The sequence below is a fragment of the Thunnus thynnus genome, chromosome 5, assembly GCF_963924715.1.
Source record: "Thunnus thynnus chromosome 5, fThuThy2.1, whole genome shotgun sequence".
NCBI lineage: Eukaryota > Metazoa > Chordata > Actinopteri > Scombriformes > Scombridae > Thunnus > Thunnus thynnus.
The window spans coordinates 11,463,613-11,491,004 of NC_089521.1; the positions used below are offsets into that span (position 1 = coordinate 11,463,613).

The window sequence follows — 27,392 nt, forward strand, 5'->3', positions numbered from 1 at the left end:
GCGAGCATAACAGATTGCATATCTAGTGTGTGCTGGTGCCCTCTGGCTGCTTCCTCTAGCATCCCAGTAGAGGAGGATCTTTAAGACAATCCCTGAGTCACAGCGTGCCGGAGGGTTATGAGCAAAGAGTTCTTGCTGAAGTAAAGCAAACATCATCCCCTGCCAGCTTCTCCACAGCATATGAGATTCAAAATGTGCCACAAAAGATGGGGATAAAGCATACTGCCTCGCTGCTGTGTTAAAAACCCTTTGATATAAAAACTGAACAGCTCCTATACAATATGAGTACATTAGAGTAGGGACTGAAACTTATTTTCAGCTTGTATCTAAAACCTAAACAAAGGCCTTTGTGTTTGTGTGTGTGTGTGTGTGTGTGTGTGTGTGTGTGTGTGTGTGTGTGTGTGTATTATTCAGATTAATGATGTCTTAAAGGGTATAACTGGGAAATGTTATCTCGCTCTGACAGTAAAAAGTCTTATTAAAATCACAAAACAACATTTCCCTCATGAGTTTCTAATTACAATGTCAACATTCCCCCAACTTTCTGAGCTGCTCACATTTCTTGTCACAACAAGACAATAGACACCGATGTCCTCTGTAGTCACGTCTCTGCATGTTGTTTGCACATGAGCCGCTGTGCTGATTGTTCTGCTTTAACCTTGAACTACCTGGGAATCCTCCCCACCGTGCTCCGTCTATTTTCCCTTCTCACTACAAACAATCCTTTCAGATCAAGCAGCGCACCGAGCGGTGACCCGCTCTCCAAAAGCTCTCCTGGGACGTTAAACATGGTCGCCTGCTGGTGACTCAAGCTGGTTGACAGAGTGGAGGGGAGGGGGGCTGACACAGAAAGTATTTAGAGACATGAGTCTGTTGCCTGCATGTGCACTCTGTCTTCTGCCCTTCCCCTTCCTTTATCTTCTCTAAGTGTTATCCACTGGGGAGCCCTGCTGCCTCCTCCTGCTTCACATCTTACAACTACCTTTGAAATACAAGTCTTTTCAGGGGAAACGGCCTATTTTGTTCTGTTTTGTGGTGACATTTTTATGACTGTGCAGATCTCAGGGGAAAAGCAGGTTTGGCTCAGTGTATTGTGCCAAAACTTTCTATTAGAAGTGGGCTTTCATATCACAGATGAGAACCAAAGACTCTCTTGGTCTCTCTCTCTCTCTCTCTGTTACTCTCTGTAACTATACACTCTTTCTCTGCTTGTCATCTCCACTCTGACCGTGTTGGTTTAGTCTCATTTCTCTCCATTTTCCTGCAAGCTGTGTGCTACTGTGGCTGGCTTTATAAAGCATGCATCACATACAAACTCATACACACACACATCACTCCAGTGGGACTCTGCTTCCATCTGACAACAACTTAAACAACGTCTGGTCACCATCTGTAAATGGTTTTAAGTCAGCCTGAGGCTCTGACTTAAAAACATGAAAAATTGCACTTCTGTAATAAACATCTAATTCAATATTTGGTGATAAAACATGAGGAGGGACATGAAGAGCAGCTCATTTTTTTGCCAGTACAAAGAAACCTGATTAAACAGATAATGGGTTTTATCAGCGATTCTTTCCTCATTCGACTGGGCTTTTTTCTGTGTTTTTCTTGTAGGCAAGTGCATAGATTAATCCTGTTGACCTCTGTATGAATCACATCACAGGTTTAAAAGCTGTCTGCTTCTTGGCACAGCCAGTCAGAGAGACTGAAGCACCCAGGGGGCTCACACTGTCTGCAGCCTCTTTGCCAGTACTATCCAAACACCATCTGGGTCTGTTTGTATACTTCACATTACATAGCTCCCTCCTGTGGCACTTTACCACAAAAGTTTTATCATGATACTCTTGAATAAAGTTTGCGTTCATATCTTCAAAGCTTCATGTAATGTCGTCTGCTCTGAGGACAAACTCAGAGATGTACTGTCACTGCAGTGCTCCCAGATATCAGCGGCTTTGTTTACATGTACAACTAATTCTATTACTAGTTCACTTAATCAAGTAATGTGGGTTTTTTTTATAACTTTCATAACTTGATTAAAATGTTTGGAGTTTTTTTGTTTGTGGGTCATCATCCTGCCATTAGACATGATCATTGTGGTGGAACTGATGTATTAGCGTTCACTACTAGGTGACAGAATCCATAAACAATTCAAATGCTAAAGGTGCATAAAAACCTTAAATTAAAACAGATTATAAATGAAGTCTGGCCTTGATGACTCATAAATTGGGTGGCTCAGCTGGTAGAGCAGGTCCTTCATTCACTGCAGGGTTGGTGGTTCGATCAAAGACTCCTCCTGTCTATATGAACCCCAAATTAGAACTGCAATGATTAATTGATTAAATAATTTAGTTGATCGACAGAATTTTTTTTATTTTCAAACAAAAATACAAAAGACTCCCTTGTTCTAGCTTCTCAAATGTGAGGAGTTGTAGCTTTTCTTTGTCATATGAAATAGTAAACCTGAAAACCTTTGGGGTTTGGACTGTTGGTCAGTCAAAACAAGCAGTTTGAGGGTGTCAGATTGGGCTTTTTAAAATTGTGCGGACATTTCTTAATATTTTCAGATATTATAAACCAGACAGTTAACTAATTCATCAAGAAAATGATCAGCAGAAAATAATTGTTATTTGTAGCACTACCCCAAACTGTTCCTGATGGCCAGGCCAATTCCTCACTAAGCTGTTGGTGCGTGTTTTAAATGAATGAGAGACAAATTGTAAGGCACTTTGGTATGCAAGTCCAGATATATAAGTCCATTTACCATTTAAATGGCATCAGAAGTGCCTTAGAAATATAGCTGGAATGACTGACAGTAACTGTTATGTCTGTGCACATTAAGGACTGTATATGAGTGACTAAAATGTACTTTGTGTTTTAGTGACTGGACCTGAATTCAAGTGTATCTGAGTTGGGGTAGGACATTGCCTGGATGCATCATCCTCTAGTGTTGATTTTAATGCTGATAATAAATGTAATGTCTTGGTTTCAGTCAACAATGTTTCATTTAATGAAGAGTCTAATAATGCTCAAATCTGCTTTAGCTATAGTTCTTGCAGTGGGGAACAGAAACAAGGCCCTGCAGGATCTCTACAATTCATGAGTCACAGGGGTAATTTTTGATATTCTCTAGTTTCACATCAGAAGATGTAATGAAGATACAATACACACAGATTTAATGCCATTTGATGTGTTTCAGGATTACACGTTAGAGGGTGAATTTAGGACATCAACAGATGGTTTCTCTCACACTGGTCGGGTTGTGGAAAGGTCCACCTATAGTACGATAAATTGTCTTTCAGCAGTTCATCAAAATGTACTTAATTTTTAGAAACTTCCTCAATTCATTTCACATAGTTTAGATCATTATATTTGAGAAGAAGGATACCTGATGCCTTTATTTGATATAATTGATTACTCAGCTCATTACTGAGATACAATAATGTCGTCTAATGTAACCATTCATCATTGTTGTGCTCAACAGATCGCATCACAGAGACAGAGGCAGATGCTGCAGGGAGCCAAAAAAAAGGCCCTGTTAATGTATGCAAATCAGACTTAGTATCCATTGCATTTCCATAAACATAATACTGATACTTTTTTTCTTGTAAGTTTCTGCTTCTTAGACAGTTTTTCCCTGCTTTGCTCTGGAATATGACCCCATACATATATGACACATCAGTCCACAGCACATTCTCAATAAAGCCATATTACAGTGCTAAATGATGACTTTGTTTTTCCTTATAGGTATTCCAACGTAGACATGCACCCAAAGGAAGCCTGAGATAACTATGCAGGGTTTATTAGGTCCAGAGGGGAAATCCATGCCTATTTTATCAGGCTTGTGTTGCATTCGCTTCCAGCCTCCCAACTTCTCTTTGGGTAAATGAGTGTCAATTGAACACACAAGAAAACTCATTTTATAATTTAAAAAAATCCAATTTTCAGGATACTTACTGATCTTGTTTGATTTCTTTCTGATGTTCTTACAGAGGTGCAGTGTCTAAATGAAACTCAAATATTTGCTCAAAGTTGTGCACGAGATGGGACTTGAGCTGCACAGCACAGCAATGTGTAGGAGACGACCCCTTCACCCTGCAGGATGCCCTAACCCACCACCACTAGATGCTTCTGATGTCACATGCGACATCAGACAGTACTGCTCCTCTAAGACAAATAAAAAATGTTCCCATGCACAGATCAAGGACCCAGGATTACAACTGCCTGAATAGAATATGACAGCCAGTCAGCAAAATGACATCAACTGGGAAGAAGCAGAACATACAGTTAAATAACTAAGTCCCTCTGGTGGCTGATCACAAACATTGACTCTATGAGCCTGAGTTTGAGTTCAGCTCAGTTGGAAAGAGGTTTGACAGAGCAGATATCCTGCTTTCTAAAAGAGAAAGTATCAAATTGGACTCAATTCATCACATTTCTTTAATGTCTGAACTTTCTGTATCTCATGTAAGTTTCAGTGTATTCACTTTTGTTATCATGCAGGTAATATTAACGTATTCTCCAAATGTTAATATGAAAGTGGTTTATAAAATAAATTAAAACAGAATTTGACCAACAGTTTCAAAAAATACTTGTGTCTTTTGAGAAGTTGAATTACGTTGAATGGTTTGAGCTTTTATCAGTGTCAGACAAGTCCTTGAATGGTGCTTTAGTAAAAAGTGGTTGGTGACATGTACAGAGCCTTTTGTATGACAAGTTAAGTCAAAAGTCAACACTCTTAAAGGTCTTAAGATGAGATGACACATCTGTTTTATCATCACAAATACCCTCCCAAAGTTTAAAAGGTTACTTTTATCTCAGTGATGTTTGACATTGTTTTAAACCAGCTGTCTCCATGACAGTGGTCATGTTTAAACTAACTGGACAGATCACACGTGTTCACATGTTTGAGAATCTGCTGATTCCTGCTGTGAGTGAGTGGTCCTGCTGTCCTGAATAAACCAAAGTAATATCTTTCCCACTGTGAGCAATAATAAATCTTCTGTAATACCTCAATAGCAATTTTAACAGAACTCCTTGCTGCTTGGTTACAATACAAAGCGGCAGCTGTAGCCTGGGGCCTTAATGTATTTAAAAGGTTTTCTGTAAGGTTTTCTATTTATTTCACAGGCCTGTAATTTCTTAATAATTTATTGGAGTGTTTCCTGGAAAAATACAATGTAATATGGAAAGAAAAAAAGAAATTTCCTTGAAAGACATTTTCCTCGAAAGAAAAGCTTTATTTAAACCTAAGTAAATATTCATTACTCATGTATTATTGAAATGCAGCTGACCTGCTGTGTACGAACTAAAATTCTCATGAGGTTACAGCAGACATTACTTGTAAGGCTACAGCACCAACTCAATACTGTATTTTAGTTCTTTACAGGAAACTTTGTTTAAAAAAAAAAAAAAAGCAGTACCAGATTTCTGACCATGTAAACTGTAACTGTTAAAACTAGATGTTTTAACAGTTACAGTTCACATGTTCCCACCTAAAACAGTCATCATATTAACCGAGAGCAGGAATAGTAATCCTCCCAGTGGGTAATGTGTAGCCAGTGAAGTCAGTGTTAATCACAAATATTAGATTTGGTGTGATCATCTGGGTCCTGTGATTATGTCGGAGGATGATGTCTCAGTGTTTCTGTTTGCCACTAAAGCTCCTTTGGGATCTTATGAGGTTATTGCAATGGCGCCATTGTTTTCATACTCTTCATATCATTGAAAGAGTTGTTGTTCCAGTGGGAACACAGTCATCTCTTTCAGTCTGGAAAATGAGACCTCCATGAGGACAAAAATTCTCTATGTGAGCATACAGTTGTTCTGGAGGTTTATTAAACATGAAACATACCATTAGAGCACTTTTATTAAAGGTATTTAGAGACACAATACATGGACACACATCAAAAGGGAAATGCACAAAAATAAAAAACATAACATGGGGATTTAAATCGTGTTAATCATTAAATCATAAAGGGATATATAAAATAGAATTATGATCATCTGGCTGACCTGGCAGCTATATGACAACTGCACAGATTGCCAACATCATTTAGAACAAATGATAAACATACAAAATCATAATAAACTTATTATAATAATTACTGAACAGCTAAAATGAAAAGATTTGCTCACATATTGCACAAGTTGCATGTAAACACTGAAATACTCAAAAAGGTAATATTTACTAGAAATTAATAAACGTTTGATAATATCAATTGGTACCAAGTTCTGTAATTTCCATGAGGAAATTTGCCTTTCGAGAGTGAGTAAATACAGATTTAAAATAAATTTGTTCACAAAATTAAAATGAAAGATTAATTTCTATAAAGTGAAAACACTGTCAAACAAACATTGAACAGCTGTACAATATAGAGGATTTTCTTTGTGGAAACTGTACCCATTATTTAACCCATTTATTTGAAACTGAAAGTGCTAAAGTAAAAAAAACATTCAGTTATTACATCTTCAAACGGGAATATCTCAGAATGGAACAAGAGGTCATTTTACTTATTTTAATGTGGCAACTTGTGCCAGCATTTTTTGATGTTAATTGCTGCAAGTTCAGTTTTAGTGTTGTGATCTGAAGTAGCATTTTGCAAGACAAAAAGAATATCCATTAATATTCAGAAAAGCCAGTCCAGCTAGTACAGTATGTCCACTGTGTACAGGATTTCACCAGTTTACATCTTTTCAGCAACATCCTGATGATTTTTTCTGTCGGGGCTCTTTGTAACACCACAACTTCCTTTCTTGTGTCAATTTTTTGACTGAACAGCCTGACAACAACACAACAACAACAACAGTCAGTGGATGGCAAGTAACATTACAGCCCACAGAATACTAAAAGACATGCTTGAAAAAATAATATGTGTGTGACAAACAGACACAAGGACACAAAGGAAATATCAGTGAAGAATGTGAAATGTGTTTCCTGGCCACAATTTCCAAAGACTGAACCACATTTTCACCTGTGGCAGATCTGCACTTCACAAAGTCAAAGTTGTACTCCTGTCGAAATCAAACAGCTGCCCTCAGTGAAGGTCTTTGACCATCGTAATTATTTAATTATTTTCTGGTGTCCTGATCATGAGTGGAAGTAATACAACAGATCCATACCGTAGCAAGAATTTCCCCTTCCTGAGTTGCGACTTGATGTTCTGCATGATCACTTTTATTCCCAAGAGCCCAACAGCCCCTTCCTGCAAAACATGAATTACTTTAATTATTGTAACTTTTCAGAAGGGGTCAAATGTGACTAGAGCTGCAATGATTAGTTGATTAATCAATTAGTCAATCAACAGAAAATGAATCACCAACTATTTAATGTTTTAAATTAAAAAAATAATGGCAAAGTTCTCTGGTTCCAGCCTCTCAAATGGATCTAATATAATACGAGTGAATATTGTATGGCTTCTTTAGTCTTCTACGATAGTAAACTTTGGATATCTTATTTGACTTTTGGCTGGAACAAAACAAGACATTTGAGGACATCACCTTGGGCTTTGGGAAACATGATGACGTGATCAACATTTTTCACTATTTTCTGACATTTTGTCAACCAAACGAGTAACTGATTATTCGTGAAAATAATCAACAGATTAATGAATCATGAAAATAATTGTTAGTTGCAGCCATAAATGTGGCATAAAAGCCATAAAATTATAATTTCAATATCAGTATTATTTTGCAAAGTATTGTTTAAGTATCAAGGCTGGGGCCTTTCTGTGTGGAGTTTGCATGTCCTCATGCCTGCGTGGGTTCTCTCCGGGTACTCCGGCTTCCTCCCACAGACCAAAAAACATGCAGGTTAGGATAAATGGTGACTCTAAATTGCCCATAGGTGTGAATGTGAGTGTGAATGGTTGTCTGTCTCTACATTATATGTTAGCCCTGTGATTGACCGGCGACCTGTCCAGGTTGTACCCACCTCTCAACCAGTGTCCAGCTGAGATTGGCTCCATCTCACTGTGACCGTCTAGAGGATAAGTAGTAAAGAAAATGGATGGATGGATTGAGTCATATTTGACATTGTTAAAATATACAGTAAATATTACTCATAGCTACTGTACATGCTGCTGTTTAAATACACAATTCAATGTTATGTTGTTTTTAGTTTTGATTATATGTATTTTGTGCTCTTGAAGGCTGATTTGTATGTAAAGAGCAACACTAGTTTAAAACTTACCCAACCCATTATTAGGGGTGGGTTTCTTCTTTTTGGGTAGCAGTACTGTAAAGTACTGACAGTTGGCAACAAATGCCTGGTCAGATTTTTAATTTTATTACATATATTTTTACCTTGTTTACTTATTCTGTGATTAAATATCTACTAATATAAATAATAATTTTGCAATTTTCAGTTTAGTATGTAGCAAAGTTCTTTTACAGCTGCTTTGTGTTAAGACATACCGACAATTTATAACTGATACATTTGATAAAGATTTTTGATTTTAAAAAAAGTAGGTGGTTTTGTAGATACACATTTTTATATCTATATATGTGATATTGAAAAGTGTGGTTTTGGCATCAGTACCAAAACTTGGGTATTATAAAAGCAATGGTATAGAAACATTTTCAAACAATACTCTACCCTGCCAATCACATCAAATTGAGAAGGACTTTCTGCTCCAGAGTACTAGAGCAGCTCTGTTGTCAATCAACATGAGTGTGACCTGATTTAATGAGATTTATGCACTGTGCATTAGAATACTTAATGCTGTGATTTGCATGTCAGTTAGCGCCAGCCCACTCTGGTAAATGCATGTGCAAACAAACGCACATAGTCTGCCATATACTAAACATGCGGCTGCATGTGTCACAGAAACTTGTGAGTATTGGTCGTCTTGTGCTGTTCCCATAGTTCCCCTCTTTAAAAAGAAAATAATGTGCTGTTTTAGAGAATTGTTGACACTTGACATGGACTTCATTTGCTTCTTTGAATAGGTGCTATGATATAGGTTTCACAATAACAACGAAGGAGCAGGATGAAACAAGTGTTTACTGTTAAGAGCAGATTGTGTTATTACTTCACCATATGTCGTTTAGCTTAGACACTGCGGCAACATACTGTATATGTCTTTTGCACCTTATAGCTGATGTGACAGCTCATCCACACATGTATTTCACCACAGATGGACATCATCTATCTTTCATAAATGTGTTCCCATGCTACATGCTGCTCGCATCCTGACATTTCAGTCCAACAAAGCATAACACATTTTCACAATTTCAGAAAATTACTTAATTTCATTCTGACTTCGCTCAGCAAATGTTGGAAGTAATTTTAGGACATGAAAAAAGAAGGAACAAATACAGAAAAAATCAGTGAGCATCAGAAGTAATGGTTCCTTGTTACTGTGAATCTTTGTCAACAAAATCATGAACGGGAGAAAACATTATGCACTGAGAATTGTTCTCCTCCCCACTCTTATATGAAAACAGAAGTACCACTCGCTCTTCAGAGGATATTATTGAGCTCACTCATGCACAAAGCTTTATTCCTCAGAAGCATATTAATTGGGGCATTTGCATAACTGGAGAAATTAGTTGTTAGTAATACAAGAATAGCTTAGAGATACCATTATGCGTTATTTTATCAGTCTCCTTTGACAGTGAAGCATATCGTTCTGTTAACATGATCAGTCCTGTGGCGATGCCTGCGAAAGCCTTCCAACTCAAGCATAACGTTTGATTATTCTACTGTTCCCCCAATCACATGTAGTAATAATTCAAAGGAGAAAAATCAATTCAGTGTAGCTCATTATTTCGATCTGTATTAATCAAAAAGTAAGCTCTCTAAATAAATGATGCTTTCCAAATTTCCTGGCAAGTATTTCTGCTGGCACCCTGCTGAGCATTTTGTCGACTGAGCCAAACATGAAACCAATGAAACCAAATGGGAAAAGCATTGTTTTGTGGATGTAGGATAGGATGACTTTATAAGTGGTTTGCAGGATACTTTATGTATTTATGTGGTGTTTCTTGGTGTCATCAGTTGCCTGTATGTATTATTTAAACTGCAGCCTGCTTGGGGTAAAGTCAGCAGAAAAATGGCAGGTGGTCATACTGGATCCACGCTGCATTACCAATATTTTCATCCATCATCCAGGGTCAAAACGTGGATGCTGAGGGTGATCTGGGTGAGTTGGTGAGTGTTCTGAGTATTTTCTCTAGGAGTTCCAGTATTTGTATTATTTTTTTTAAATTTTCAATCTCTTTGCCTACTTTTAAAGGATCAGTGTATAGGATTTAGTGGCATCTAGCGGTGAGGTTGCAAATTGCAACCAGCTGAGTACCCCTCACCCCTCACATACCAGAGTAAAATCCAGGTAACTACTATTCCTATCTTGTATGAGCTCCACCCTCTAACGGGCTTTGCTATTGGTTAAAACCTAAGGTGCAGGCCACCAAGGATGAGACATACTCCCAGCTGGGCCCAAACCAACACTAGTCCGTAACCAGCCATAACAAAGAAACCACAGCAGTCCAGTGGCTGAGCACCGCCTGCCTGAGGGTCTCACACCGACTGCAACAATGCCAGCAAAACTGGACATTATCAAAAAATACCTCAGTCTGCTCCAGGCGAGGTCCCCGCAGACGCTGCACCAAGCACTGAATGAGACACAGAATCAGCAGATTTGACTGCACAAAGGTAGAGGTGGAAGACCAGGAGGCGGCAAGGCAGATGTCCTCCACTAAGACACCCCTGAAAAGTGCCATCGAAGACGTGATGCCCCTACTGGAATGTGCGCTCAGGCCCACTGGAGGGGCACATTCCACTGCCTGATAACTCCTGCAGATCGCATCACAGGTCCAGTGAGCAAGCCATTGCACATTACAGAGGGGCCCTATGGGCCCAACCCGCCGTGACAAATGAACAGCCAGTCGGACTTCCTGAAAGCTGCCATGTGCTCCAGATAACAGCAGAGCACTGAGGCTGGGTTCATGGTGGGGAGGCAGGTGGGTGCTCGCGCTGGCTGTGGACCTGTCTGGCAAGGGGGAGGCTGCTAGGGATGGAGGTGAGAGCCCAACACCTTCCATGTTGCTTCCAGCTGGTCGATCATAGCCTGGATGTCCAGGCCAAAGAGCTAGTCCGTGGAGAGAGGAGCAATCAGGAGGAGGCACTGCTCCTTCACCTTCAGGGAGGACAGGCCCAGCCAGAGGTGCCTGTGTCTGACCTGAGTGGTGCACATGGAGCAGCCACTGTTGATGGCGATGGCCTGGGACATCCAGACGAAAGTGGCCGCCGTCATCTGGACCTTATTGATTTCCACTGCTGAGCAGTCTTCCAGTGGGTGAGGCGGTCCAGAGATCCTGCCAGGAAGGCCATATTATTAGCCAGTGCCACTCCCTGGGTGGCACTCCCAGCCACCTCCCAGCACCTGTGGTGAAATCCTTGTCCCACTCCCAGCCCTCAACAGTGGAATATGGCCCTTAAGCGGGCTTAGCATTCAGCGGAGAGGCCCACTCAAGTGAAGATGGGCACCATATGGGAGACAACGACATGAGGAAGAGGCCTCTCGTGAGGCTGGCGGCAGTCTTGGCCAGCAGCTGGGGAGGCAGCAGAACCGCCATCCTCCCGGTGGCCGAGTCAAACAAGCCAGGCAGGTTGTCTACAGATGGCGGTGGGCTGCCAGTGCATCATCATCTTTGAGGAGGGAAGCGGGGTCACTTCTAGGGATGTGCAGAGGGCCCAGTATTTGTATTTGTATCTGTATTTGTGGAGGCAGCAAAATTATTTGTATTTGTATTTGTATTCGAATAAAAGTGGAAAGAGGCTTAAAAATCCTGTTTTTGTATTTATTACACTTTTAATTTTAGAAAATTAAAGTGTCACAATAAGTGTTCATGAATAAATTACCTTACAGAGGAGGTCCCCACACCAGGTCTTGAACTGGAGTCTCCCAGATCATAGACAACTGCACTGACTACTGAGCTTAAACTTTACTCATCGACTCATTGCAGACAGACCTCTACCTATTTATACACCAATAACACAGAGACAGCACACCATGTAACATATAGCAGAACTTCAAAGATGATTCTTGCTTTGCACTTTTCATTATTACCTATTTTTTACAACCTAACTTTGTATAAAGGAGAAGGGGAACAACAGGTTATGGAGAGTCCCTTGGGACTTACCCCTGATAGATGTAACAGCGGAGCAGAGGAGAGAGACTGACATAACGATGTAACTGACCTGCAAACTGATATTTGACATGTTTTTTTTCTTCCTAAAAACAAATAATTTTTAAAATATTTGTATGAAACAAATATTCGTAAAAAAACCCTCTATTTGTGCTTTGCCAAATAATGTATTTGTATTCGGGCACACCCCTAGTCACCCCTAGTTTTGTTTTCAGGAAGTTTTCCTGAAAATAAATACAGAATGAAATCTGGTGCTATTTATAGGTACAATAGAGACAAAGTTCAGAGACAGTTTTTTAAGCCAGTTTGGTGGTGTTGAGTTTATAAATTGTTCCTGATAACAGAGGAATTTAATAACACACACAAATTCATGAACAGCTAATTAAGTAAATTATATACTATATGAAATGAAAGAAAACATGAAAAAGGTTGAGATGTTTGGGGATGGACTAATGCATGACCTCAGTATTTAAAAAGAAATCCTGGCTACAGCTCTGCTATCATCCAATCTCAGTCTTCTTATATGATAAGCATATAAGCATATAGGTAAGCGTATAGATAAGCATATAATTTAACATATATGGAGAATAACATTTCCAATAATTAAAGAATAATTCATTAATATTTACTTGACTCTAAATTGAGCAGCAGTTGATTTCCAGAAGACATTCATCTAGAAATCACTACATCAACACAATTAACTAAATTCTAACTGTCTCACAGACCTTTGTCTCTGTTTCCCTGTAGCATCACCTTACATAGTTCTTTATAGGAAACTGACTGGGAAATTATTGGGATATTATAGACATGCAAAATAAAACATGGAGTGTTCTTCTAGAGACTGAAATTCATCAGATTGTATTTACCTTTAAGCGGGAGGTCAAGTGTTAGAAAAATATAAATCAATGTTTTCTTTGAACTGAAGCTTAACCCAGCTTGACTTCCTGTCATGTGAACATGACCCTGAGCTCACATACATACTCTTCATTATCCATATTAAGATTAAGTCTGTCTATAAAAGACTTCAGATATAGCCCTGTGACCTTTGACCTATCCAGAAATCTGAAACATTTGTCTTCAGTATTTATGGACGTTAATGTGATACGTTAATTCTGTTCATGTTAAAAATGATAATGAGAATCGTGTGTGAGTAATAGTGCAGGCCGTATGTCTGAGTGCACTCAGGCTTAAGGTTTACATGACAGAGAAGATCCTCTAGTGGTGAAGTGAGGATGTGAGGGGACGGATGTAAACCCTCTGAGGTTAGATTTCATAATTTCATAACATAATGATCAGAAAGGAGCAGAAGTCAGAGGCAGAAGTTTTCCAGCTTTGCCATTATTCACTCACAAGCCTGGAAGAAACAACTTTGTTGATATACTTTGACAAATAATATCAACATAAATTAAACATGAACAATATTATGAAGAGTAAAAAACATTCTGATCAGGACGTTTTATTTAAAATCTGTAAATCAGTCAGTCTAAACTAATTTCATCTAGGGAGGAACAGAGAAAGGCAGCAGAATTGTGTTAATTTAACCCAAATTTAACAGTTGTTCTTGCTCTTAACACAAAATGCTAAGATACTACTTTTTAATTTTGGCTTTATTATAACCAAAATTTTAGGTATAGTGTATCAGTATGACTTGAAATTGTACCTTTTTCCGATTTCTCTGCATGTGGCTGCAAACAGTATCTCATCATAATGTTGATGGTAAAAAATAAAGAAAAAGATGCAGATACTGCTCACAAACTTCTCAACAGTTTGTTGACCTCGGCTCTGCCTGCTGTCGTACTGTTGTGAGAGATTTGACATTTTGAACTGCAGAATAGAAGCTGAAGGAGAATTTTGCATTATGAAAATTCATAATAATATAACAATTAGATTGTCACACCTACAAAGAGGATATAAGATCATGACTTTGCTTCACACCTCACCTCCCACTCATTCATACACATACAGACTCGACTCACACAATAATGTTTGGATAAAACAATAGGGAATGATGCTTCATTCTTTAGAAATAAACAGATTGGCCAACAGGGGGAGCTACAGCATTTGTTTATTTACTACTAAATCCACTTGGACTATTTTAGTGCCTGCATATAAATAATTTCATATCATATTATTAAATAATTTCACATCATATTTTCTCATCTTTGGTTTTAAGAAAGAAATGTCACCTTCTATATATTTTAATAAAACTGTGTATCTTGTGTTCTGTTAATGCTGCTGTTTATTCTGTAAGTGTGTGTGTATATGTATGTATATATATATATATATATATATATACACACACACACACACACACACACACACACACACACACACACAAAATATTCATGATTCTGACCACCAAAGCTTATTCAGCAAAATTCAAAGAGTAAAATTAAACTATCGCTCAGATTTTGTGGGTTCCCCTGGGAATCCCTCAAGGACTCAAAGGATTTATTTTATAAGGGAAAAAATAGGTTCAAGCTCCAAGATGTTAAAGGCCTTCAGTGCCTTTTTCTACAGCTTGCATTCCTGTAAACACAAAGACAATGTAGTGAGGGGGAGGGGTGGTGGCTGATATCACTGATGAAAGGTTTGGTGAGCTTGTTTAGGTAAAAAGTTGCTTTTGCCAGTGGAGTTCATCATGGAGGAGTAGCACCTTTATTTCCTAAAGGAATACCAGTTGCAGCAGAGGATTGGGAAGATAATTTAAGGATGGTGACAGTCCATGCTGGAGGCATAGCTGAATAATTTAAACATAAAAAACCTGGAGGTGGGAATAAAAGCATATTGATGTACATTTACCTTGCCTAATGTGTTAAGGATGGTGGAAAACTAGGCCATAAAGCTGGAAGGCTTGATTCTCACATTAAATTAGGTCAGCTATGATTCTACCAGTTTTGTCTGAGAGGGAAGACGAGACACAGAAAGTCATGTGGAGCATGTGATACATGCCAAAACTTGTCCACACGCCTTAAAACTAACTGTAACAGATGATGAACAGCAGGCCACCAAGGGAATGTCTGCTTGTATAATTATGTGCTTGTAACTCAGAGCAGGGTGCCTCTTTGCTGCAGAGCTCAGGGGACCCACATGCATGTGTAAAGAATAAAAGGCAGATGTCTGCAGAAAACTGTGTCTCTGGAATTTAATTACCTTTCTCACCTAACTAGACATATTGACCTTTCAGCTGCTACCACAAAATTCCAGCTTTTCATTCAGTCCATGTGGCGAAAGTGTGTTTAATTTATGTTTCCATAATGCTTCACATTTCAAAAGCAATAGCCTAGATCGAGATTGCCACCTTGCTTATTGTAATTTACTTTCTCAATGCCTTGGAAGCATTGACTAGAAATAGTGTGGATGTGCTCTGGGAAATGTTTTGCTACAGGAGAAGTTAGATCCTGTCTCCTAATTGTGCTTTTTGGTTCTGAAATCCGAATTTTCAATTGTTGTTTAGTCTTTCCCACGTACCTCAAGCCACATAGACACTTCTATCATATAAACCACCCCACTGGTGGCACACGTAATACGTCCCTTTACATTAAAGGACTGTCCTGAATGGGGATGTCTGAACTCTTTTGTGCAGGATTTGTTGTTGAAATGAAAGCATGAGTAACAAGGAGAATTCAGGTTATCATGAACATTTGGACAGCTTCTCAAATCTGAAGAGACTAGAATGTCTTTAAGATTTTTTCCTCTCTTGTATGCTGGTGTCTGAACAAATTTCCAACTCTTTCATCAATGTTTTAAAACTACAGACACTATAACTATAGATATCTGATCTCCTTCATCTGCAAAGTGTGAACACATTGTTGCACTCTTGCCACCCTAACTGAGAACGAGGGGCTCAAGGTTGCAATTCCCATATGAAATCAAGTCAATACACCCCGCTGGCCCTGATAGACAGCAGCCATCTATAAAAAACAATCCCCGTGCAGATCTGTGAGTGTGCTGGAGCAGGCCATGAGGGTCACCTCCAGGTAACTTCAATGACAGGATGAAAACTATCCATTAGGACTCCCCCACCTCCTCCATCAAAAAGCAATATCTTTAAACATGATGAGAGCATAAGGGGGGGCTGTAATTACAGCCTCGGGCTCCAGTCCCCACTGCTACTGGATAAACAGTATGTAGTGTGTGACACCATCTGCTCACACACGGTGTCATTTTCACACGCTGAAACCTACAGTTGACTCATAATTTCACTATTAACCATTCTACTTAAAATAATCCTGGACCGCTATAATTCCTGTGTCATGCTTCAGTTTGAGGACACTGTGTTTGTGTTAGTTAGTTTTATTTTATATAATTTTTTATTTATTTATTTATTTATTTTTGCATATCCAGGTGCCATGTTGGATTGAATCTGTGTCTTGTTTTGTTTTTCTTCTTCTTCTTTTTTTTTTTTTTTTGTTTTGTGTAGAATTTGGACAAAAGTGTTTTATATGTAGAAAAAAATCCAATCCAATAAATTTAAATCATAATTATATTTTCAGTTCTCTCAATTGTATTGATTGGTCACACTGCAGTGATGAAGAGGGTGAAATAAAATAATTTAGAGTCGTATATTGTCATCATTACTGTTGTTATTACACTATTGTGAAGTAGGGATGGGGCTGTCTCTTCTTGTCATCATCTTATTGTAGTTTTAGTGGAATTTACAGATACGTTATTATTAATATTATCCGTATTCTATAAACTGTGTAATAGCTACTGTTAATCATTTGAATAACTGAAAAATGAAAATAAAAAGTCCAAATGACAGATAGGAAACAATAAAATATCACATCATATGAAAATATCCTATTATTCTCTATATTGCTAATATACAGTATGTTATGGTTAAGACCTAAAACGCTTTATTATTTCATTTGTAAAAGCATATCAATCATCCATTCAACATATTCTGTGTAGGAACCTTTTCAAGCGGAACGTAGATCTTATATTCCTGTTTCAGGAGGTCGACGGAATTTTGGTCCGACACTATTTTGCAATCGTGTAGAAAACAATGGCTAGTTGGAAGTGGACGCGTTATTTCAGCACTGTTATCGTGAATCTGGTTAACTTGACAAGCACTGCAGGTTCAAACTAACTTCATGATCATGTTGAGACTTTTAACACCTCAAAGATTAACTCTTTACGTTAAGGATTGTTTTAAATCGCTCAAACAGACAGACAAATTCTTCTCAAACAGCTGTCAGTCCGATGAGTACATCAGGAGGTTTATATCAGAGAACACACAGATAGTCGGAGGACAGAGTCTGACTCCAGACATCAATCTGAGACTCTTCACCTCCAGCTGCAGATTCTGGTTTGAGAGACCTGAGCTGTGGCCTTTTGATGACCCATACTGGGCCATATACTGGCCAGGAGGACAGGCGCTCTCAAGGTACAGTTTTAAGCCTCACAATAAACAACAGAGGCTGTTTTATGTGTGTGAGTTACAGCCTCATCTGATGCCACCGCCTCCCTGCAGGTACCTGCTGGATAACCCTGCAGTGTGTCGGGGGAACACGGTCCTGGATCTGGGGAGCGGATGTGGAGCTTCAGCCATCGCTGCAAAACTGTGTGGTGCTGCTCATGTAGTCGCCAATGACATTGACACTGGTATGCATCTGTGTACATTTGGACTTTTTCCTGTCATTATTAACCTTTTTAGTCAGTTTCCTGAACATTTTATTGTATAGACAGATGTGTAAACATGTAACTACTCAATGGCCGGATTAACCTGTCAGGGGGGCAACATTTTGCTGTTGAGCCCTTAGTAAACTTGGGATTTTTCTTCAATATAATCTCTAGATCACAAGATCAGTATCAAGAAGACATAGTAAGTAAACCCACACATTCACTTTGTCTCTAAATATTTCAGATGAGGTGCCCAAGATGTCTCCCTCTTGATCTGAGATTTCAGGTTATTTAACAATGCTAATATTAATAACAATGCATTTCATATGTACTGTACTTTTCATTTGCAGTACATATGAAAGTTTTCAAAGTGCTACTGCACTGAAAACGTATAACATAAAGAAAAAAACAAGATGAAAAAGACTTCCTGAATAGAAAGGGTTTTTTTTAGGGTCTGTGCTGCTCTCAGATGGTTAGGAAGGCTGTTCTACAAGCATGGTGCAGCAGAGCAGAAGGCTCGATCCCCCATGGTGCAGAGCTTCTGGGGGCCCGGAGGAGCAAGCTGCTAGCAGATCTGAGGGTGTAGGTGGAGGTTTGTGGTAGTGGTAGTTCCTGTAGGTAGGGAGGCGCATGTCTCACACTGAGTGTGCTGTTGAGGTACACTATCATGCCACAGTGCACAGAGAAAATGTAGGAGCAGCTGAAAAAGTAAGTAAAGATTTTTTTTAATTAGAAATTAATTGCAAGTGGTGGTGACACAGCTGCTAAAAAATATTGATTTATGTCTGTCGGTGTATGTATTCTATCATTTCCTCTTAGTGCAAAACGATGAAGCATGTTGATTTTTTTTGTTTTGTTTTTTTGTATATTAAGTGCAGTAACCATTGCCGTGTAGAAAGGAATATGGATACAGATCCAGTGTTTGGTGAGCTGGTGCAAAGTACTAAATGTGCCTCTTTGTATTAAAGTTGCAGCCGTTGCTACCCGCATGAACTTTGAGCTGAACGGCCTGGAGCCGCCTGTTTGTGTGACTGACAACATGATTGATTCAGAGCCTGAGAGCTTTGACCTGATCCTCCTGGGTGACATGTTCTACGATGAGGCTCTTGCCACCACCCTTCACAGCTGGTTGGACCACTGCATTAAAACCCACGGCAGCCAAGTTCTGATCGGAGATCCTGGGCGAGCCCAGTTTGAGGAGCACGGCATCCGAAGGCTCCTGCATCAGCTGGCCCAGTTTGAGCTGCCCGAGTCTGTTCGAGAGGAGAACTACGGTCTGACCTGCAGCAGTGTTTGGCGCTACCATCCTGAACTGTGAGGACTAGAAGGGATCCTTTGTTCTTTATGTTTTTAATTTATTATTATGTCATATGTAGACTGACTACACAGGGTGACTTCACTTGCTGCCTTTCCTAGAGTGAAAATACCAACAACTATTTTCTGATATGATGTTCATATACAGTAGGAATAAAATCTTTTCATATGAATTTCACCATGCTGCAACCAAATTTCCAATGGGGGACAATAAAGAATGAACAGAACTGTGAAAGCAATACAATTTAAAAATGACTCAACATTTTGTTTGTGTCACCAATTTCATCTTTAATTTCCTGTAATTTAATGTGTGGCTGCAACTAACAATGATTTTCTCTATCCATTAATCTGTTGATTATTCTCTTTATTGATCAGTTTATTGATTGGGTTATAAAATGGTAGAAAATATTGAACAATGTCCATCACAAGTTCCACGTGCCCAGGGTGACTTCTTCAGATGTCTTACTTTGTCCGACCAACAGACTAAAAACTCAAAGTATTTAGTTTGATATCATAAAAGACTTGACTCAAAATCAACAAATGTTTCCATCTGGAACCAGAATGTAACGGAACCCAGTAAGTTCTGGGAAATTACATGGTAAGTGATGGGAAGTTACACCGTAAAACGCGGGCTGTATTATAAAGTGTTACTGTTGAATTGAAATACATTATTTATATTTCAAGCATCCGTTGTTGCAGCACGTCTGCAGCAAGTACTTAGCAAGTAAATATTTCCTATTGTTAAAATCACCAAAGCAGCAGCAGATTTACGTTGTGTCACAAATTGACGGGCTTCTGAGACATCTGTTTTGAGAGCAACATCTAGGATCAAATGTCAACTAAAATAAAGTGACTGTCTTTGCGCTGCTTCTTCCTCCGTTCCCACCTGTGCACCGTGCACTCTGCACTGACCAAAATACCATACAGACAAGCAAAGCGAGTTTCAAGGTCAGGAAAAATACCAAACAGTAGCTGCTGGCGCCAGTCATTGCACCTCAACAAAAATACATCCCGTAATGTAATGAATAGGTGACGTGAGACACCTTCTAGTGGAGACTGTGTAAATTGAACAACGACAAAGTCAACAATACATGATCTTTGAGTCAGAAAGTAATCAAACTATTTTCCAGAAAAAGCTTTCATCCAAACATGTTTCCTAAATATCAATATTTTAAATCTGCTTGTGTCCTGTTGTAGTGTTTTTTTAGTTAATATAGCATCTTTGTATTACAACAAATCATGATCAAATGTGTGTGTGCTACATGATAAAGTTTGTGTGTACTACAGAAGCATGAAGAGATGACTCAGATCATAGCCAGAGGTGAAGGAGTAGAGGGTAAATGTGCCAAGAAAGGCATTTGATGTCCGGGGAAAAGCCCACCAGAGCACATAATACATTGCAAGTTTGAGCATTGTAAAGCAAAACAACAAAAAGAAGATAACACGTTTGTTAGCCTGGACACTATGTGGGAGTGGGGTGAAGTAAAGGTAATGCAACTTGTAATAATGTTTCATTAAAAGTCTATGTGTGTTAGTTAATCATTAATGCATTATTAAAGATCAATACATGTAAGTGTTAATCAATAATGGCCTTTAGGCCTCTTTTTTATTTTGACTGTAAAAATCAGACTGGTAATAGTGGAAGAAAAGGATGTTGGATTATTGCCACGTGTCTATCCTATGAAGTCATTATTGGCAAATTGTCAAATTCATTGGAAAATGGAAAATAACTGGAAAGTCCCTAGAATTTGCTTAATGGGAGGAGTAGACTCCACACTGGGAGGTGCTCTCCAGGGTATACAAGATTGTGGTTTTTCATTCTTTTTTGAGTGTCTGCTTCATGAACCAGCCTCGATTGGCTTGTATCTTGCTGAATACACAATAAATCAAATATTGCACTTAACTCTGCTTGACTTAGTGTTTTTTCTACAGTTTTGAAGTATTTTTTTGACTATTTTTGAGAGAAAATTATGTTGTGGAAGATCTGAAGATTTATTTGCCCATCTGTCCTGTCTCAGCCACATCTGTATGAGAGAAATCCATCACCAATGTCTGATGCTTCTCTTTTAATGTTCATCATCAGCATTATTATTAGTGATGGTAGTCTGCAAAACTCTTGTATTTGGAATTGTTGTGGCAGAAAGAGGTGGATGAAAGAGGAATCAGATGGTCAAGACACAGGTGTCAGATGGGGAATCTCTTTATTCACAGCGGCCCTACTAACAACTTAGAGTTATCGTCCCGGTTACAGAACCGGACATGCCTTTTTATACTGAAAACAGGCTGTGTGTGTGTATGTGTTTGTGTTGTGTGATAGGTTTCATCCTGTTTACCAGACTCTTTGGCTAGCTCAAATCCTGAAGAAGAATGGGACATTTCTCAATTTCACTTATCTTGGACTTTGACCAAATGTGAGTGGGCGTCTCTGCACTATGTGTGTGTGTATGTGGTACTTTGCCCCTTTCCCAATATTCCAGATGTCTCCTGTTTGGTTGGTGGGCTGACATGTTTGGCATCAGTCCAGGTCATAGTGACCTGGCTCTCATTCCAGGTCACAGTGACCTGGCTCTTATTCTCCTACAAAATGTTCTTCAAGAAGTCTTGTTTAAAACATATGAGATCATTCAAATTCAAAACTGATGTTGGCAATCGATTCAGATTTAGGAACAGTGAACTTCACTTGATGAAGAAGCAAAGATGTTGACAGCAGGTCAATATTTGAGCTGAATCAGGAAATCTGTGCTCAGGGTTTCACTAGAGGAGTGACACCCTTCAGCAAATCCTGTCAGAGTTTAAAGAGCAAACTGTGATTACTGCAGATTCCTGGAGATGTCCTGCATTATGATAAGGGCAATTCATACACTGAGTAATCCAATGGAAGAATAGAATAGAATAGAATAGAATGCCTTTATTTTCATTGCACATAGTCTTACAACGAAATTTGCTGTGCAGTACCTGAAAACAGCTCACACATTCATCCAAACATATGCATCCTGTACCCACGCCTTGATCCCATACCTGGCAGGCTTGTTCAGCATATACTGTTGAAAAGAGGCAACGGCCTTGGGTGTCAGTGGAATCGAGAGAGAGAGAGAGAGAGAGAGATTACAGAACGGTCTATTTTATCACTCCACTACCACCCTCCACCCCATCTTTTTCTCAGTTCCAACAGAAAACCTGGAACAGGTTTCTGTCTTTAATCTGTGTATGTGTGTGTGTGTGGGTTTCATCCCATCGCTACCAAAAGAAAGACAAAGACAAACTTTATTGTATTCAAAACATAAAAGAAAAAAAAAAAAATATATTATATATATAAATAAGAGACAAGTTTTTATTGATTTATCGTTTGTGTCGTCACCTCTGAACGGGACCAGTTGCTCATCCACTGTGAGGCCTAGGGTTGTAGAGGGTCGGTAGCCGCTCGACCCACGCGTCCCAGACCTTTCTCACAGCCGCCAGTTTGTTCGAGGCATGTCTCTCCGCTCTCGTCTCGCGGTCATCGAACCGCACCAGCTTCGAGTAAACGTGAAAGACTTTGAGCGACATCGTGGCACGGAAAATCGCACGTCCGCTATCTGCGTCCCACAGGCTGGCAGTGGCCTCGCCTCAGGATCTGTACACGCCGGCTAGGATGAGCAGCCCCATGTAGGCATGCAGGTCGATCTCATCCATCCGCTTCCAGCCGTCTCTTCCGTATTTCCTAAGACCCTCGTGATTAGTCTCCTCCAGGATGATTTTGTCTATTTCCGGTGTGAGGAAGAGGCAGAATGTCGAGACGATATCTCGTGCGTTGGAAGCCGCATAGGCCGTGGGCCACGGTAGCCAGGGCTGCTGCTGCTGCTGCGAGGGCATCGTTTGGTACGGTGCAGAGGACCAAGTTATTTTCCTGTTTCTTGACAGGAACGTCTCTGGTGCAACAACAAGGTTTTCTTCTTCATCTCCTCCTTCTTCTTCTTCTTCTCCCGAGGATGATGTTACATTTTCCTGCTCTGATGAGGTATATTCTTCCCCTTCTCCTTCTGCTTCTTCTTCTTCTTCCTCTGATACATCCTCCTCTTCAGAGCGAGGCTCGCCTGACAAGCTCTCTCCTAGGGTCTTTTTGGCAGCGAAACACCTCATCACAGAGAGGTTGTTCGCGGCTGCCGACCGCCTCATGTTCTCCTGTTCCCTATCCTCCTCTCGTTCTTCGCACCGCTTTCGCTTTGTCCTTTCCTCCTCCTCCGAGTCGGAGTCGGAGCCGGAGCGAGGTTCGCAGGACCGTGTCTCTCCTTGGGCCTTTTTGGCAGCGAAACGCCTCGTATCCTCCTCCTGTTCCTCCTCATCCTCCTCTGTTCTCTCCTCTTGCTCCCGATCACTCTTCTCCTGCTGCTGTCGCAGCTGCCTCATCTTCCTATCCTCTCGCTCTCGCCGTTGCGAAATGCTCTCCTTTCGTTCTCGACTCCTCTCCTCTTCCTTCCTTGGCCTTCCCCTCGTCCTCCCGCCCCCTCGCTCTCGGCGTAACGAGGAACGAGGGCGTGTGAAGGTAATAAGAGAGACAGTGAGGAGAAGAAGAAGAAGAACGAGGGGAAGGAGAAGAGCGGCGTCGCGTCGGGTCACGGAGAACCGATGCTGACGGGGGGAGGAACGAGGGCATGTGAAGGTAATAAGAGGGACAGTGAAGAGCAGAAGAAGAAGAAGAAGAGAAGGAGGAGATGAGTCATACATAAAAATCCCCTCAAGCGGGGAAATGTTCAGTAGCAGATAATGACTCGTGCAACGGAAACCTCCAAAAAAAAACAACTGATGATGAGTCACACACACACACGAGATGAGGAACGGGGCTGAAGAAATGATAATGATGAGGTGGCAGCAGCAGAGGCAGCAGCAGGTGGACGGGGAGCCCGACGACACCACCAGTGCGTCATCTGCACTCTCTGCAGCTTCCTCCGCGGCCTCCTCTGCAGCCTCTGCCGCCACCGCCCCCATCGTGGCCACGACCCAGGGAAAGGACCTTTCAGACAAAGAAGAAGAAGAAGAAAAGGGAGACCGCGGGGACAGAGTCAAGTCTCATCCCCTGTACGGAAGAGTTCTGCTGGGATGACGGCTTCAACGACGCTCAGACGATCCAGGTCTGCTCGCACCTCGTCAGCACGTGCGACGCCCTACAGAGATGGTCCCGACGAAATTTACAGAACTGACTAAAGTGATGTGTGTTAGTTTTTTTTTGTGTGTGTGACCTTTTGTTATGATGACAACAAAGAAAAGGATAACTAAAATAAAGTAGTGGCTCTGTGATACGAAGCGTCATGTGTCATCATTTCCTTTATTCTGTTTCTTACTCTGTTCCTATTATTCAAAAAAACAAAACAAAACAAAAGATAACTGTTTCAAGAACCACAAACGTCATGCACAACGAGAACTCCTACTGCACGCACCCAGGCACGTACATACGTATGCACACACAAAGGGACGTTATCAGCCGCCGGGTCACCTCCACCCAGAGGACAACGGGAGGGCTACAATAAAGTAGCGGCTCTGTGATATGAAGTGTTTGTGTCATCTTTTTTTTCCCTTTATTCTTTTTTTCTTACTTTCTTCCTATTATTCAAAAACAAAAGATAACCGCTTCAAGAATCACAAATGTCATGTGCACGACATATCCTACTGTACGCACGCACAAAGGGACGTTTTCGGCCGCCAGGTCACCTTGACCTAGAGGACAACAAGAGGGTTAAGAACACAGTTTAACTGTGATTAGGAGGGGGGATATCCAACACTCACATGTTCAACAGTTTAATACTTGTTACTTGTCATATTGTGTAATTATATATTTTATATATTTTAAAATGTGTGTTTGAAGGCAGAGAGTAGGTTATTGATTATCTGGCAAAATGAGGCCATGCACTACCACCAGTCCTATGATTTTACAAATGAGTAAAGTAGGAAGTTATGCTACATGATTTGTTTAGTCACCAACATCTTTAAATACAACCCAATCGCCAGAAGAATACATTGGCATTGAATGTTTCTGCAAACCACAGAAACGTTGAATATATACGTTTCAACACGTGTAATACATATCATATCAACATTTCTACAAATGTACCATATTAACATTTCTACCCGTTGAATAATGATGTTTTATGGTGTGACAACACTGTGGTTAAGGTCTGGTTAGGTTTAGGCACAAAGACCACTTGGTTAGGGTTAGGGAAAGATCATGGTTTAAATATGGTTAAAATAAAAAATAAAATAAACGAACCATGCTCTCTGCTGATTTCCTGCCAAGAAACTTACTAACCATCTACCGGCCCCTCCTCCTCTCAACAGGAAAGATCAGCTCATATAGACCACGTGTGAACTACGAGATGATACGTATTGTTGAAATGTTAATATGTTACATATTTCACGTGTTAAAATGTAGATATTCAACGTTTCTGTGGTTTGCAGAAACGTAAACTGCCACCGTTTTATTCTGGCAACCAGGCTGTTAAATAACACTGATGTCATGTTACATAAAACTAACTGTATTTTATTGGTGTTGATACTGAACGTACTGTAGATTGTGAAGTTCTACTTTGTAATAGGCACAACGTGTTTGACAATAAGATGTTAATTTGTATTAAATGCATAGGCTATTAATATTAATGTGATATTAATACTGCTTTTCGCAACTGTTCATACTGATACTGACAAACAAGTAGCTTATAAATGATGAATGTCTATGCAACAGGTTTCTCCAGTAATTACTGAAAAAATTAACTTGGAAATGAATTGATAAAACTAAACAAAGCAAAGCAGTTATTCTGAACTTGTAATGCATATCATGTTTACACTGTCTTAAACTGAATCTGTTCTCACAGAGAAGCTCATTAACTGACAAAAGAGCAACAGCCCCGACAAGTCTGACAAGCAGACCCATGACAGTGAGACAGACAGCAGCTTTTATTGCTTGAAACAAAGCAGCCGTTTATTCTGATGTTTTTACAGAGAAAGCGTGAGTCATCTCTGGTGCATAGTTTGTCTAGAGTGTAACAATTGATGAGTTTCAGAAAAACAAGGAGTCAAGAGCAAAAACTCGCTGAGTACATCGGTGTCTTTCTTGTGTTTCTCCAGAATTGTTATCATGTTGCAAGAAAAAGAATCATGATCGCAGGGGCGTCGCAGCCGTGGGTGTTACGCACTTTCACAGAAATATAATCCCCCCCCCACACTTTTTCCTGAGGTCGTCATTGATGAAACGAAACTGAGTTTCTCATACATGAAAAACCTATTGGTCAAGTTAGATTAATTGAACAGCCATCCAGCCAATCACAGCCATTTGACCAATCCACCTGGCCAAGGAAGAGTAAACAGTTGAAGTAACGTATAGTATAGTAGTAGTATAGTGCATTCAGCAACGGTGCTCCTGTTACTCGCTTCTGGCTGTGATAACAGATCAGAGAATAACAGATCAGAGGTATGAAACAACTATTTAACTAGATAGTAATGTAGAATTTTCTTTTGTAACTTTGTCTTGTTATGTGATGTGTCGGCTAAGCTAACATCATTGAACATAAATGAAATAGGCTATCCTAAATGTAAGCCAGGTGTCAAATGTAGTTTTTGAAGTCACTTCAATTGTTGTTTTTAAATAGTCATAGACAAAGGTGAGCATTCATATTTAAGATGTGTAACATCTGTCTGCCTAATGGTAAAGTCTTAACGACCAAATTAATGGTTATTAGTATGTGTCAGCGTGTTCGTTGATTTGAGAAAGGACCAACTCCTAAGTACCGTTTAACCTTTTATTTCAAATTGTATCATTAAAAGCTTGTACAAGGACCTTTTCTGTTTGAAAAATCGCAGTCAGCCAGCGCTGTTACTCTGCAACCTATTGGCCAGAAAAGGGTATGGAAATTTTACAATACACAGTATAAGAAGACACAGAATTAATATGATTGGTTACTATAGTTGGGGAGGGGCCGTGGTTTAGACTTAGCTCTCCCTTCGTTGGTGCACAGGCTGGTCCCAGCCTCCTGGCACACGATTCCTCCAATCAGGTTGAGACAGTGTGAGGAAGAAGATTACACATCTGGATAGGCAAGCAACACCTGGGTTCAGCTCCCAGCCTCTATGCCAAATGTATATCCTTCCTGTCTCCTGCCCCCTGCTGATTTCTCCTTGATTGATCCTGCCTGAATGTAAATGTCCTTCTCTTCCTGCTCTGCTGGCCCTATGCAGACAATGCTTGACCCTCTTTGATCCTGCCCAAATGTAAATGCCCCCCGCTCCTTTCCTGGTCTTCCTGAAGGCTCCCCTTTGTTTTCTGATCACTGATGATC

At 40.0% G+C, this 27,392-nt stretch overlaps 1 protein-coding gene and 2 pseudogenes across 1 annotated transcript; 2 read left to right on the top strand and 1 right to left on the bottom strand.

Annotated features, from left to right (window-relative positions):
- Positions 1 to 1,647: 1,647 nt before the first annotated feature.
- On the top strand, positions 1,648 to 4,401 carry LOC137183764 (pseudouridylate synthase TRUB2, mitochondrial-like; annotated as a pseudogene).
- A 12,710-nt stretch (positions 4,402 to 17,111) lies between these two features.
- On the top strand, positions 17,112 to 20,992 carry etfbkmt (electron transfer flavoprotein subunit beta lysine methyltransferase). Its single transcript, XM_067589216.1, has 3 exons — positions 17,112 to 17,539; positions 17,627 to 17,757; positions 18,744 to 20,992. The coding sequence occupies exons 1-3, from the start codon at positions 17,247 to 17,249 to the stop codon at positions 19,091 to 19,093; spliced, it is 774 nt and encodes a 257-aa protein (XP_067445317.1). The 5' UTR covers positions 17,112 to 17,246; the 3' UTR covers positions 19,094 to 20,992.
- A 241-nt stretch (positions 20,993 to 21,233) lies between these two features.
- LOC137182767 (eukaryotic translation initiation factor 5B-like) lies at positions 21,234 to 23,555 on the bottom strand (annotated as a pseudogene).
- Positions 23,556 to 27,392: the final 3,837 nt, after the last annotated feature.